This window comes from Electrona antarctica, assembly GCF_951216825.1.
Source record: "Electrona antarctica genome assembly, contig: scaffold_50, whole genome shotgun sequence".
NCBI classification, from domain to species: Eukaryota; Metazoa; Chordata; class Actinopteri; order Myctophiformes; family Myctophidae; genus Electrona; species Electrona antarctica.
The window spans coordinates 768,817-784,871 of record NW_027636912.1 but is presented as its reverse complement, the minus strand read 5'-3'; the positions used below and the strand labels follow the sequence as shown (position 1 = coordinate 784,871).

Below are 16,055 nucleotides of genomic sequence, written 5' to 3'. Positions count from 1 at the left end.
CTCGGCCCTGGGAGATGCTTGGGGTGGACCTCATGGGGCCATTCCCCAGAAGCAGTCGACAGAACGTATACTTGTTAGTATTCGTTGACTACTACTCTAAGTGGGTGGAGCTCTTTCCCCTACGTCGGGCCACTGCTGAGTCCATCAGTCAGGTCTTGATCAAGGACATCTTGACTCGCTGGGGGGTACCTGATTTCCTGCTCTCCGATCGTGGTTCTCAGTTTGTTTCAGAGGTCTTGGGGGAGACTTGCAAAATCTGGAACGTGACCCAAAAGTTCACTACCGCCTACCATCCCCAAACGAACTTGACGGAGCGGGTGAACAGGACCCTGAAGACCATGGTTGCATCCTATGTGGGCAATCACCACACTCAGTGGGACAAGTACCTGCCGGAATTCCGCTTTGCCTTGAACACCGCAGTGCAGGAATCTACAGGTTTTACTCCGGCCGAAATCAACTTGAATCGTCCCTTGCGAGGTCCTCTAGACCGAGGCCTGCAGCCTCAGGACATCAGCCCTGCAGCCCCTAGCTACAGTAAAACAGCACAGCTGAGCGAGTTGCGAGAAATGGTGAGCCAAAACACTCGCAAGGCCCAGTTACGGCAAAAACGCAACTACGATAAGAAGCGGAGGGAGCTACAGTTTCAAGAGGACGACAGAGTGTGGTACTGGACTCATCCTATGTCCAAAGCCGAAAAGAAATTCACAGCCAAACTTGCGCCCAAGTGGCAAGGCCCCTACCGGATCCTTAAACAAATGGGACCCCTGAATTATCAGGTGGTGAAAGAGGACACTGGGGAGGACATGCGCGTTGTTCATGTCTCTCACCTAAAAGCCTGTTACCCAACAGCTAAGGAACTGGAGGATATGCAAAGACGCAAGGTGCTGGAGATCTTTGCGGCGGAAAGTGATGATGAGGACTTCTTGGGATTCCCCAACAGCCAAGACTCACACCTAACACCCTGTCAACCGACAGCCAAGGAATTGGAGGACATGCAAAAGCGCAAAGTGCTGGAGATCTTTGAGGAGGAAACTGAGGACGAGGAGTTCCTAGGATTCCCTAACAGCCAACCTGTCACTGCCTTGGTCGGCTTTCTCCATGGGGGGAGGAGTGTGACGACCCGCCTCCCTCAATCTTTGTCGGCTTTCTCCATGAGGGGAGGAATGTGACGTCCAGAGTCACAATTGACTGTTAATTGACTCTTAATTGACAAGCCATCACCACTCAACGATGATTGACACTTGGCGATCTCCTGGCTCACCACTGAAATTGCCACAGGTGTGTGTGAATCAGTGTGGAAGAAGTTTGTTTGTATGCTGGCAGCAGCTCTTCAGGACAGTTGTCCAGCACTCTACTCAACATTCTTTACCCGGTATTTTATTTTATCCTTGAAGTAGCTCAAGTTGGAGCAAACTACCTAACCAATATATAATTCACTAACTGGAGAAACCGGCCTGTAGATCTTCAAGCTCCACTGCGTTTGGAATCCAGGGAGAATTGGAGCGGAGGAGTGAATTCAATTGTTTGGAGCAGGAGTTGTCCTTCAGGATTTTCTTGGATTTGCCTGTTTTGAGTTAACAATATTCATAAGGAACATACAGGTAACCCAACTCCATACATGGAAAGTAGGCCTACTTAACTGAGAGCAAGAGGAGTTTGCTCCCCATTGTCTAAACAGCAAGAGGATATTTCCCATTAACATTAAAAATTGAAGAGCATCGTTTATTTTGTTTTATTTGAATTGGACTGGTTTATGTCCTGAAAACTCATTTTGCTTTATTTTAAGGTTGAATTATTCCAATTTGGAAGGTGTTTGAGTTGAACATTGAGTGAAAACTTTGAGTATATTTTGGTAGGGGTTTATGATTGGCTCTGGAAGTGAATTGAGACAGAATTTTGAATGCTATTTATGTTTGATGATCTTGTTATTTTCTTTGAAATGCCAATGTAAACTAACCCTGCACCCCTGGTTTCAATACAAAGACTATTCCAATCCAACACTTAAGGGTTCTTTATCTTTTATTGAGTCCTTTGTTCGTATCCTTGACACCACCTGGCTACACAAAAAAGGAGAGGCTAAGTTCCTCTCTGGTAGGTACACGCCTGCCTGGCACCCCAATTAAGCCACTGAGGAAACCGTTACAAAGTTATATCATAGTGATGGAGCTCAATACCCTCCATTTTAGTTGGCACAAACTAAAACTGGTTTGATTAACTGGGAACAATCATACTTCAATCAGTCACAGCCATGCATATCAATCAGTTGCCAGACACTCTCAGAAGGGAATATCTGAACTCTTCATCGTGGTTAGCGAGACCAAACACTTTAGAAACTCATCTCTCAAGTTGAAAACTATAGAAATGATCCCTGAAAGTATAGTTTTGCTTTGAAAGCGGGTGGAAACGACTAGTGATTCATGTGAATGTCGCTTAAAATAGCGGTTAGTCACTACTGTCAGTCAGAAATCCTGAAAAAGCATTTCAACATGATTTGTCTCCACAAGTACAGGACTTGCGAACAAGCAGGCCCCATCTCTGTTCTATGCATAACATGTGTAATGTGATGCCTCTTGAACTGTGACTGGTAGCCTATTCCATCATGCTCTCTGTAAGATGAGCTGTGTAGTAATGTCAATGCATTGTGTGATCTGTCTATGTATTGTGTATTAATTGTGTTCTGATTTCTTTGTATCCTGAATTCCTGATGGTTGCTTGGTACAAAATGAACGTCCGCAAGCCGGGCAAAGCATCCATCCATCCATCCATCCATCTACCTAATTTTCAACTGTATTTTATTATATTTTGACACTTGCTTTGGCATTGTAAACATATGCTTTTTCATGCCAATAAAGCTCATTTGAATTTAATTTGATAATAATACACTTTACTTGTATCCTATAACATCTTTAATGACAGCAGCCCAGATAGCATTAGATTAAAACATATATCAGCCACTTGATCGTGCACAGCTATTATCAGTTTTCATATTTGACATATCTTTAGAGAACCACTCTGACAATATCCCATTCCTCAACACTCCACTAGGAAGCAAAGAACAGTCATCAATGGCAGCAAACATATGAAATTAATCATTATTCACTGCCCACTTCACTCTCAGAAGGGAATATCTGAACTCTTCATCGTGGTTAGCGAGACCAAACACTTTAGAAACTCATCTCTCAAGTTGAAAACTATAGAAATTATCCCTGAAAGTATAGTCTTGCTTTGAAAGCGGGTGGAAACGACTAGTGATTCATGTGAATGTCGCTTACAATAACGGTTAGTCACTACTGTCAGTCAGAAATCCTGAAAAAGCATTTCAACATGATTTGTCTCCACAAGTACAGGACTTGCGAACAAGCAGGCCCCATCTCTGTTCTATGCATGACATGTGTAATGTGATGCCTCTTGAACTGTGACTGGTAGCCTATTCCATCATGCTCTCTGTAAGATGAGCTGTGTAGTAATGTCAATGCATTGTGTGATCTGTCTATGTATTGTGTATTAATTTTGTTCTGATTTCTTTGTATCCTGAATTCCTGATGGTTGCTTGGTACAAAATGAACGTCCGCAAGCCGGGCAAAGCATCCATCCAGCCATCCATCCATCCATCCATCCATCCATCCATCAATCCATCCATCTACCTCATTTTCAACTGTATTTTATTATATTTTGACACTTGCTTTGGCATTGTAAACATATGCTGTTTCATGCCAATAAAGCTAATTTGAATTTAATTTGATAATACACTTTACTTGTATGCTATAACATATTTAATGACAGCAGCCCAGATAGCATTAGATTAAAACATAGATCAACCACTTAATCCTGCACAGCTATTATCAGTTTTCATATTTGACATGTCTTTAGAGAACCACTCTGACAACATCCCCTTCCTCAACACTCCACTAGGAAGCAAAGAACAGTCATCAATGGCAGCAAACATATGAAATTAATCATTATTCACTGCCCACTTCACTCTCAGAAGGGAATATCTGAACTCTTCATCGTGGTTAGCGAGACCAAACACTTTAGAAACTCATCTCTCAAGTAGAAAACTATAGAAATGATCCCTGAAAGTATAGTCTTGCTTTGAAAGCGGGTGGAAACGACTAGTGATTCATGTGAATGTCGCTTACAATATCGGTTAGTCACTACTGTCAGTCAGAAATCCTGAAAAAGCATTTCAACATGATTTGTCTCCACAAGTACAGGACTTGCGAACAAGCAGGCCCCATCTCTGTTCTATGCATGACATGTGTAATGTGATGCCTCTTGAACTGTGACTGGTAGCCTATTCCATCATGCTCTCTGTAAGATGAGCTGTGTAGTAATGTCAATGCATTGTGTGATCTGTCAATGTATTGTGTATTAATTGTCTCCACCAGGCCGAAGGCATGGGGAGAGAGTATGTTTTGCACTCCGTCCGTGTGTGTGTGTGTGTGTGTGTGTGCGTCCGTCCTTCCTTCCGTCCGTCTGTTACCAGCTAATCTCTGCCACCGTTGGCCCGATCCATGCCAAACTTTGCACACACATTCCCTGGATGCCAACGACGAACCTCTGCCCCAAATATTCCTCAACGGCCTGTTATAGCGCCACCATGAGGCCCATTTAGGCAAAACACATTTATGTAGATTACTCGTACACATTTTATCCATACATCACACAATTCGGTATACACTATCTAGTGTATCATGTGATCAACACGGATCTGCACCATTTCCCATCTTCCATCCTGATTGGCTAAGATTGCCTTCCAAAGCTCACATGATTGGTCCGTTTCGAACAAAATGCCACAAATCACAAACACAGTGTGCAATTTCCATGAAATTATACACGCACGTTTCCACTAGGCCGAGGATGACATGCCACTCATTTCTTCCCCAAATCAGCCTCAAGGTGGCGCTATAACAGGCCAATTCCTGTTTTTAGCTATAACTGCATCGATCTGTATACAACTTATGTATGCGCACTCCCTAGAGGCCATGGAAAAACATTGTCCCTGCATCCCTCCACATCTGCCGGTTATAGCGCCACCATGAGGCCGATTTCTGCAAAACACATTGCTTATGTTAGTCGCACAGATTTCATCCAAATGTCACGCAAATCGGTACACATGATCTCTGTAGTCATGTGATCAAGACGAGTCTGTTGGATTTCTCAGATTCTACACTGATTGGCTAACATTGCCTTCCAAAGTTTTCAGGAGTGGCCCGTTTTGTACGAAATGCTGCACATGTCCTGCTCATCCAGAATTATATCCTCATGCTATGAGTGATCTGGCTCTGCATTTCCTCAACAAAATGAAGAAAATTGTTGCAAAGAAATAACAAACAAAAAAACATGTTTATATTACTCCTAAACATTTTGCCAAACATCTCACACAGTCCTATCCTCCTGGTAGAGACCTGTGCCCAGAAGGGCACTTTTTCTAGTTGAATATACTTTTCTCAAAGCCTGTATCTGCCAAAGCTTAAAAAAGGCCTCATGGTGGCGCTATTCGTGATTTTACCTATAACTGCACAGTAATGCACGAAGGGCTCGTCTGGTGCTCACCAGGGACAACTTGCATCAGAAAAGATAATACCTGTGCACTTCAGGAGACTACCCAAAAATAAATAGTTGTCAGTCTTATAGCCAACCACGACAGAATATAAAAAAATCGCACAGATCCATATTGATCACGCATGGTGGCGCTATAAAAGGCAGATTTGAAAAATAGACATGTTTTTCCTTGGCCTCTGCCCTCCAGGGAATGTGTGTGCAAACTATCACACACACGCACACGCACGCACGCACGCACGCACACACGCACACGCACACTTGAGCTAAAAATATTGGGAACCACTGCTATGGAGCATACTATAAAAACTCCTGCACCCCATGACTGACATAGCCCTGGGTAGGCAACCAGGCCTGGCAGGCAGAGCACACTTTTCTAGTTGTTAATTTGAACACTTTCATCTGTGATCATGGTGCAATTGATTTTTCCACACTTTTTAACAGCTGCTATTACTTTAGATTTTTACTGGTATTCTAATGTGTGATCTACTGTCACTCAAGTATGGCTTTCAGGTATAGGTTTTCCACCACTGCCTGTCAGTGGATTATAGAACAGGCTCATAAAGGAGTTAACACCACACGGTATAGTCTGATTTATAGAACAGATTATAGAACAGGCTCATAAAGGAGTTAACACCACACGGTATAGTCTGATTTATAGAACAGATTATAGAACAGGCTCATAAAGGAGTTAACACCACACGGTATAGTCTGATTTATAGAACAGATTATAGAACAGGCTCATAAAGGAGTTAACACCACACGGTATAGTCTGATTTATAGAACAGATTATAGAACAGGCTCATAAAGGAGTTAACACCACACGGTATAGTCTGATTTATAGAACAGATTATAGAACAGGCTCATAAAGGAGTTAACACCACACGGTATAGTCTGATTTCATTGCATGATCTTTATTGATTATTGATGATGTCGACTTCAATTTAGTCTGAGACCTCATCCACATCCACGTCCACTGACTGGATGCTCTCCACCACCCTTCCATCCACAACTGTCTGTACCACGGTGATGGTCTTCGTAATCACTACAAAACAAAACGTAAAAACAACAAACAACAATTGAGCATCTCAAAAATATAAATGTAACTAATGTAGCCATATGTTAGAACGTTCTTGGGGAAATTTCAGAGGGGAAATGTTTCTTACCTTGCTTTGTGCTGTTGATGAGGGAGAAGAAGCAAAAAGTTAGTATTTATTTGTTTTTCACTACACTTTCAAATTCTAATAAGATAATCGGCACTCAGTGACTGACTGCTATCTCTTGCACAGGGATCTACTCCCTCACTCTCTCTCTCTCTCTCTCTCTCTCTCTCTCTCTCTCTCTCTCTCTCTCTCTCTCTCTATATATCTCTCCTTTAACCTCTAAGCTCCACTCCGCCCTCCTCACCTCTCATCTTCTCCATCCAGCAGCCTCCTGTACTCTGCAATCTCCCTCTCCAGCCGTGTCTTGAGGTCCAGCAGCATATCGTAGTCCTGTTTGTTGCTGGCGATGTTGGCGAGGAGCTGTGACATTTGCTCCTCCAGGCTGGTCACCATGGCCTGATGCCCTGCCAGTTGGTTGGCATAGCGCATCTGTGTCTCCATCAGCGTCTCTTCCAGTGATCCTTTCTGTTGGTAGAGGGTGAAGGGTGAGTGTCCAGTGTGTTGTGATGGTTCACCACACTTTTGTTAAGCACTGTGCAACCTAATGAAAGTCAACTAAAACTATCTGTCAATCAATCAATTGATCAATCGACCAATCAATCAATCATTATTGCCAAATCACAATGTGACTATTAGTTCACACATGGAACTAAACCACAACAAATTAGTCTTTACTAGTATTATCTAATGGCATAGGCCTACTATTATAATTATTTAGTAAATACATTTTTAAATGAATGATGACATTGTAATGGATAAATATGAATGAGTACTGATAGTAATGCTTAAATGTAGAAAAAGCAGTAGTAGTAGTAGTAGTACTGTAGGCAGAGTAGTGTTTTTCTCTTTATGACATACCATGCTTATGTGTGACTGCAGTTCAATCTGGAGCCTCTGGAGGGTGCTCTTCAACTCCTTCATCTCTGTGCGAGTCTCCACCAGAGTGGTAGAGCACACGCTCACATCCTTCTCCACAGCTGTAATCTGAAAACGCAAGAAAACAACACCCACAATATTACAAATTGAATCCGTCTCAAGAGTTGCATCACAAAGTTCAGTAAACAAATAATATATTTCAACATTTACAAAAATGACCCAAAGAAATATGTTTTTGGGACAAAATATATTTGTGCTATTTTAGATACATCTAAAACAAAATAATACCTTGGTCTGATACCAGGTCTCCAGCTCCCTGCGGTTCTTGGCGATGGCTCCTTCGTAGTGCTCTCTAATCTCAGACATGGTCTGGTTCAGGTCCGCAGAGGGTCGGGCGTCCACCTCCACATTCACCTGGCCTTGCATCTGACTCCTCATCATGGCCAGCTCCTGCACGGGGCAAAAGGCAAGAACCCAAGCTTAAATTGTAGTTTATTGAAATTACCACTGCAAAAACAGATTCTGGTACAGGTGGAGTGTGCGTGGAGTGTGCGTGCGTGCGTGTGTGTGCATGCGTGTGCGGCTGTGCATGCGCATGCGTGTGCCACCCAAGGGCAGCTATGACCTAATGGGGAAAAAGAATATGTGCAAGTGTGGAGTGAAGGAAGAGGGAAGAGAGACAATGTTGTTTTTATCAAAACATTCTCCATAAATTAATCCCCAGAGTGACATGAGCAGAGGTCAACCAGAGGTTTCTCACATTAACACTTAGACCGCTATCATTTATTGAAAAATTAGGATCTAATTCACGCCAGTATTTTTTTAATTTGAGCTCTTATTTTGAAAAGCCGCCATTTCCGGTCCACAACCGGTAGTCCTACGTTAGGAGTTTTCACACAGCTGTGTGGGCCTTGTTTACAATGTGAATCCAGGCCGGAGCTCCGTAGAGCTCTAGATTGTCAGCTCTGTGCCGTCAAAGAAACGCTGTTTTGACCAAAAATGCCATCTGGGACAAGGAATAGGAGTTACAGGCGATTGAAAGAAATGGATAGAATGGATGCTTATGGCGACGACGATCTAAGATGGGCGATCCAGCGCTGTGCTAACAACACAGCTAGCTAACCGGCTAACGTGAGTAGCATTTTGGCTCGAGCAATCGAACGCGCTATAAAAGCTCAATTGCCGGAGGCCGTCGGCAATGGCGTTAAGCGCCAGTATCAAAATTAAGCTTCAATTGACTTTAATCGTCGGCAATGGCGCGGAAGCTGTTAAGAGGCTGTAATATTACACCATGCATCCTGGTCTGAAGGTCATTGTTGCTCTGCCCATTGTGCTCCATACAAAGTAAAACCTGGAGTGTTCATTTAAGACTAATCTAATTTATTGTGCTATGCACTTGTTTCTTGTAATTTGGTGATCTAAATTAGGCTACTCTGGACAAAAGTGTCAGGCAAAATGCCTAAAATGTAAATGTAAAAATTACAACATCAATATGAGTCGCACTATTATTGTTATTTCATCTCCATGTCTTTAGGTAACAAAGGGCAAACATTTCGGCTATCCAGCCTTTGTCAGCGTCCATACTGTATACTGTTTTCCTATAAAATGTTAGCCATTCTCGTGTGAACAGGCCAGTGAGGCCACACCTCTAAACTCTAAACAAATTGCGACATCCTTTATCAATGAAAACGATCTATTAATATGTCTATGAGTATCAAGGTAAGCTTGCACCCACACAAAGAGAGCACATCGGTAAAGCCTGAAAAATGGGGGCCTTAGCTGTCATCCGATGAATACCTGCTCTGCTTAGGTTTTAGGAAGATGGATGGTGCTTACCATGGTGCTATGAATAAAAGACTAATCCTACACCATTCTGTTGTAGACACATACTTTCAACATGCCACATAAAGCATGGGTGTGGTTCTGGGAGTCTGTATGTAGGAGACGTTGTCAGCAGAGGTGAGGGGGCTTTATAAATCTTGGCTGGTGATCGTACATACAGTACTGCACACTTGCAACAAGGTACATGTACATGTATGTTGAATGAAGAGACTTGAATAATAGACGTCTGCTTACCTCTTGATGGTTCCTCTTGAGCATAATAAGCTCGTCCTTCAGGCCTTCATATTGGTTCTCCAGGTCCATACGGGCCAGGTTCATGTCATCCAGAACCTTCCTCAGCCCATTGATGTCTGCATCCACAGCCATCCTCATGGCCATCTCATTCTCATACCTGGAGAACACATTTACATGACATTTACATGACATTGATGTCTGCATCCACAGCCATCCTCATGGCCATCTCATTCTCATACCTGGAGAACACATTTACATGACATTTTTTATACATTCTCCTGCAGAAAATGGGACACCTCTCATCAGAGACGTGACACTGGCTTTTCATGACACTTTCAGAAGGGTTGAGAGGGCAAAAGTGAAAGGTTGTGGTTTGTTGTTAAGATTAGAACTTAGAAGCTGACAGATACGTATGATTTCACACCGATGCAGATGTGAAGTTCCACACAACTGGCACATTGGGTTAAAGAGGCACTCGCTTATAGACATGAATGGGCCTCGATATCTTTACTCGAGTCGCACAAAATGACAACACCCTTTGACATACACCCACGTCACTCACTTCATCTTGAAGTCATCAGCAGCCAGTTTGGCGTTGTCAATGTCCAGAATGGTTTTGGCATTGATCCTAGAGGCCACACGGATCTGAGGACAGAAGAAAGGCAAAGGATGAAGAATGTTTCAGCCATTGGTTAAGAAGATAATACCTCTGACTGTATGTACAACAAGCATCCTATCCTTTCTGTGTCTTCTCTGCTAGTGTTAGAATAGGACCGGCTAAAAGCAGGGGGTAGACAAAATGCAATTGATTTTTTCCATCTACTCCAGTCAGTGGTACAAGGTGTCCCAGCCACTGATGGGGGTATACAGTAGCTACATCTACAGTACATGATGATTTTTCAGATAGTTGATACATGCACAGATGGAATGCAGCCTAGCCTTGCATGACAACTATGAGACAGGAACACATGAGCTCAGGGCGATAGATTTATTAAGTACTGACTGAATACTTGAAGCAGCAGAAGCAGAATTAGAGTTGCAATGACGAAATATTCCAGGATTAAAACGCTTGAAACTATTCTCCTTAACAAATAAGAAAGTGTTCAAAGTGGCCCTTTGGGCATTTGGTTTTGGGGTGTAGAAACCTTTTGTAAACATAACATTTGAATTATGGCTGGTAGCGTGTACCGAACGTGCAGGGAACAGGATAAAGAAGAATAACTGGTCTCTTCTCCTTCCACACTTCCTCTAGAAACAAACTGGTCAAACTACTGAGACTACAAACTTCTCCAGTATCAGAGTAGGATGTCTGAGCACTACATGGTCTCCATGTAGTGCTCAGACACACACACACACACACACACACACACACACACACACACACACACACACACACACACACACACACACACACACACACACACCTTGTCCTTCAGGTCATCGATGGTGACGAAGTAGGCTGAGTAGTCGTGGCTGATGACGGTCTTATTCTGGTACCACTCTCTGATCTGCTTGTCCAGCTTCTCGTTCTCCTTCTCCAGGGAGCGCACCTTCTCCAGGTAGGAGGCCAGGCGGTCGTTCAGGTTGATCAGGGTGGCCTTCTCGTTGGCGCCAACGTGAAGGTCCAGGCCGTCGGCCAGGTTGAAGCCTCCTGTGGAGTAGGACGAGGTCTGAGAGCCGAAAGCAAGGGGCGCCTGGGCAGAGGAGATGCGGGTCCCGCGTCCTCCCGCTCCCCCGTACACACTGAGGGTGCGCTGGCCATAGGATCTGCTGCTGAAAGACATGGTGAGAGGATCTTGGTGGGATCTAGAAGGATGGCAGGAGAGAGCAAGTAGCCTGTTAGATGAGCAGTGGACAGCATCACACTCAGGGACCCATGTTATATACCTTGCACGCACAAAAGTGGGTTGGGCTGGGGCGGAGGGTGGTGATGGCAGATAGCGGAAGAATGTGGCTTCTCTCTGTCACACACACACACACACACACACACACACACACACACACACACCTTCAGAATGTAGACGCGGTGAGGTGTGGTAGATGGACAGGGGGCGGGGGGGGGGTACCTTACAGGTACAACCTGTGCTTCAACATTTCAGTGATTCTGGTGGAATGCAGGAACGGACATTTCCAGAATACCCCCTCCTCCCTCTTCATTGTGTTAATTGGATGCCTTGTTGTTCCGTGGCATCACTGGCAAGGCAGAGTGTCTGGCTGGACATGTGTACACAACATAAAGTACATATAGACACACACACACACACACACACACACACACACACACACACACACACACACACACACACACACACACACACACACACACGTACGTGAACCCCTTGCTCTCCAGCCGTCAACAGCTATTAATTAAGAGCAGCGGGTCTGTAAAACACTCACTGAACTAATTGCTCACTCCAGTGACAGAAATTTCACTTCAGTGAAAGTGTGAAATGTATAGGTTTAAGGGCAAGGCATTTCTAAAGATAGCCCAGGTTATTGGTATAACCATCACATCCACATTGCCTTACTTCAACTGTGGGCTTAAATTACATATATTGTATGTCGTTTGCCTCATATCTTTTTTGAGCGTTTGCCTCAAAGGTTTTCAGGAAAGAAGAAATTAAAAATGTACTTACTGTAGGAAAATAAATACTTTTTTGAAGTCAAAAATACAATTAGCCTAAGTCATGTTTATATGAATTGATTCATATCTGCCTAATTCTACTCTCCTAACAATGCTAATTCATCCTGCCTTATTGTCTCCACCAGGCCAAAGGCATGGGGAGAGAGTATGTTTTGCACTCCGTCCGTCCGTGTGTGTGTGTGTGTGTGTGTGTGTGTGTGTGTCCGTCCGTCCGTCCGTCCGTCCGTCCGTCCTTCCGTCTGTGAACAGCTAATCTCCGGCACCGTTAACCCGGTTGATGCCAAATTTTGCACACACACTCCCTGGATGCCAACGATGAACCTCTGTTCCAACATTTCCAGAACAGCCTGTTATAGCGCCACCAGGAGGCCGCTTTGTGCAAAACAATTTTTTGGACAGTACACCTACAGATTTTGTCCAAACATCACGCAAATTGGTACACAGTCTCTCTAGAGCCATTCAACGAAAGGGGTCTTTCAGATTTCTCAGACTCCATCCTGATTGGCTAAGATTGGCTTCCAAAGTTCGCAGGAGTGTTCAGTTTCAAACAAAATACTGCAAATCATGAACGTGATTTTCCGTGAAATTGTGCACGCACATTCCCACTAGGCCGAGGAAGAAATGCCACATGAACATTTTCAACTCAGCCTCATGGTGGCGCTATAACTGGCCGAAAAGTGTTTTTACCTCTAACTGCACGAATCTGTGGCTAACTTTGTATGCCAACTCCCTAGAGGCCAAGGAAAAACCTATTCCTGGAATTTTTCACATCTGCTCTTTATAGCGCCACCAGGAGGCTGACATATGCAAAACACATTTTCTAATATTACCAATATTATAATATTATCCAAATTTCACTCAAATCGGTACACATGCTCTCCATAGTCATGTGATCAAGACGGGTTTGTTTGATTTCTCAATCCACCCTCATTGGCTACGATTGGCTTCTAAACTTTTCAGGAGTAGCCCACTTTGTACCCGTTTTGTACAAATCGCCACAACTACTCAACGCAGCGTCCGATTGTGGTGAAACTCTGCATGCATATTCCCACTAGGCTTTGGAAGAAATGCCACTTGACAGTTTTCAAATCAGCCTCATGGTGGCTCTACAACAGGCCAAGCCGCGTCTCACACACACACACACACACACACACACACACACACACACACACACACACACACACACACACACACACACACACACACACACACACACGTTTATATTGCTACTAAACATTTTGCCAAACATCACACACACTCCTATCCTCCTGGTGGAGACCTGTGCCCAGAAGGGCACTTTTTCTAGTTGTGTTCTGATTTCTTTGTATCCTGAATTCCTGATGGTTGCTTGGTACAAAATGAACGTCCGCAAGCCGGGCAAAGCATCCATCCATCCATCCATCCATCCATCAATCCATTCATCTACCTCATTTTCAACTGTATTTTATTATATTTTGACACTTGCTTTGGCATTGTAAACATATGCTTTTTCATGCCAATAAAGCTAATTTGAATTTAGTTTGATAATACACTTTACTTGTATGCTATAACATCTTTAATGACAGCACCCCAGATAGCATTAGATTAAAACATATATCAACCACTTGATCCTGCACAGCTATTATCAGTTTTCATATTTGACATATCTTTAGAGAACCACTCTGAACCACTCAGTCAGAAATCCTGAAAAAGCATTTCAACATGATTTGTCTCCACAAGTACAGGACTTGCGAACAAGCAGGCCCCATCACTGTTCTATGCATGACATGTGTAATGTGATGCCTCTTGAACTGTGACTGGTAGCCTATTCCATCATGCTCTCTGTAAGATGAGCTGTGTAGTAACGTCAATGCATTGTGTCTGTCTATGTATTGTGTTGGGCCATGACAAATGGAGGAGGACGCAGTAACAGTGTTCAAATAACAATAATTTATTCACAGAAAAGGGTAACTAATAATAATAAAGGTCAAATAATGCTTACAGAATGTATGAGATGTGGAAGTCAGTGAGATCAGTGGTGTCAGTGTGGATGTGTGGATAGTATGGTGAATGGGTGTTGTAGTGTGCAAATCAAACAGGTAAGGGAAAGAAACAGAAGGGTGCTGTCATCTGGAGAGGGAACCGATAATGGCTGGCAAGCCCTCTTTTATAGGAGGTTCCAGGAGCACTGGCCAGGTGCTCCTAATGAGGAGTCTGCAAGTGGGCCGACGCCCACATGATCTGTGAGAGAAACACACACACAGGGCAGTACCATATACACAGCATAGGCCCTGTAGGCCAGGCCAAGGGGCCGTGACACCCTCCCCCTTCAAAATGAGGGACCATAAGGGACCGAGTTGGTCTAAACCTTAACTTAACAACAAATTTAATCAAATAAATCAAGAAGAACATATAATGAAAATTTTGGTGAATTTAAATCCAACTTGCCGCCAAACTACTTTCGTTCCAACCAATCCTGTCCACAACCAGCACACCCGCTTCCCCCCCTCAGCAACCAAGATTTACCATGGATTCCTGGAGCATCTAAGAGGAGAGGAGCAGGAGGCAGGAGCAGACAGAAAAAGGAGGAGCAGAAGATGGGACAAGAGAAACACAAGTTATATTTTTGCCTCCAGTTTAAGGCACCCTGGAAAGGGCATCTGCCACAACATTTTCTACCCCCTTAATGTATCTGATTTCCAGCCAATAAGACTGCAACATTAGGGACCAGCGAATTAATCTCTGATTGGGACATTGCAATGAATTTAGAAAAGTTAGTGGGTTATGGTCAGTGTAGACCACCACAGGCGCAGCCCCAGACACTACATAGACATCAAAATGTTTCAATGCCCATATTAAAGCCAGAGCCTCCTTTTCTATAGTGGAATAATTCAACTGGTAGGAGTTAAACTTTCTTGAGAAAAAGCTCACGGGTTTGTCGAATCCCAAGTCGTCTGTCTGTAATAAAACCCCACCAGTACCCACGTGACTAGCATCCACCTGTAGAGTGAATGGACGGTCAAAACGAGGTGCTGCAAGGACAGGAGCAGAACATAACAGACCCTTGATAGATTCAAATGCTTTTTTACATTCGTCAGACCAAATGTATTCAACACTAGACTTTAACAGATTAGTGAGGGGAGCCACAACAGTAGAGAAATTACGACAGAAACATCTGTAATACCCTACTAGACCAAGGAACCGCAGCAACTCTTTTTTTGTGGATGGAGCTGGGTACTGTGCAACTGCACTCACTTTTGCCACAACTGGGCGAACCTGACCCTGTCCAACCACTCGACCAAGGTAGGTCACTGTGGCCTTGGCAAATTCACACTTTGCCAGGTTCACAGTGAGACCAGCCTCGGCCAGGCGCCTGAATAGAGCGTGAATGCGTTCCACATGTTGAGACCATGAGTCCGAAAACACAACGACGTCATCTAGGTAGACCGTACAACCCTCAAGATCTCCCAGCACACATGTCATGAGTCGCTGAAATGTCGCAGGTGCGTTCCGCAACCCAAATGGCATTACTTTGTAGGAAAACAGACCTTTTGGAGTTATAAAGGCAGAAATTTCCTGCGCCCGCTTGGACAAAGGCACTTGCCAATATCCTTTAAGTAGATCAAATTTGCTTACAAACTTGGCATGTCCAATTTCATCTACACAATCTTCCATACGAGGAAGAGGAAATGAGTCTGGTTTAGTGACAGCATTTACTTTTCGAAAATCTGTGCAAAACCTGAAAGTGTTATCAG

General features: G+C 43.7%; 1 protein-coding gene across 1 annotated transcript; it reads right to left on the bottom strand.

The window, feature by feature from the left end:
- Positions 1-6,455: 6,455 nt before the first annotated feature.
- On the bottom strand, positions 6,456-11,553 carry LOC306919640 (keratin, type I cytoskeletal 50 kDa-like). The gene is made up of 8 exons (XM_079532396.1): positions 11,102-11,553; positions 10,240-10,322; positions 9,678-9,834; positions 7,890-8,051; positions 7,584-7,709; positions 6,970-7,190; positions 6,729-6,739; positions 6,456-6,607 (listed from the first exon to the last, which is right to left on the bottom strand). The coding sequence occupies exons 1-8, from the start codon at positions 11,459-11,461 to the stop codon at positions 6,507-6,509; spliced, it is 1,221 nt and encodes a 406-aa protein (XP_079388522.1). The 5' UTR covers positions 11,462-11,553; the 3' UTR covers positions 6,456-6,506.
- Positions 11,554-16,055: the final 4,502 nt, after the last annotated feature.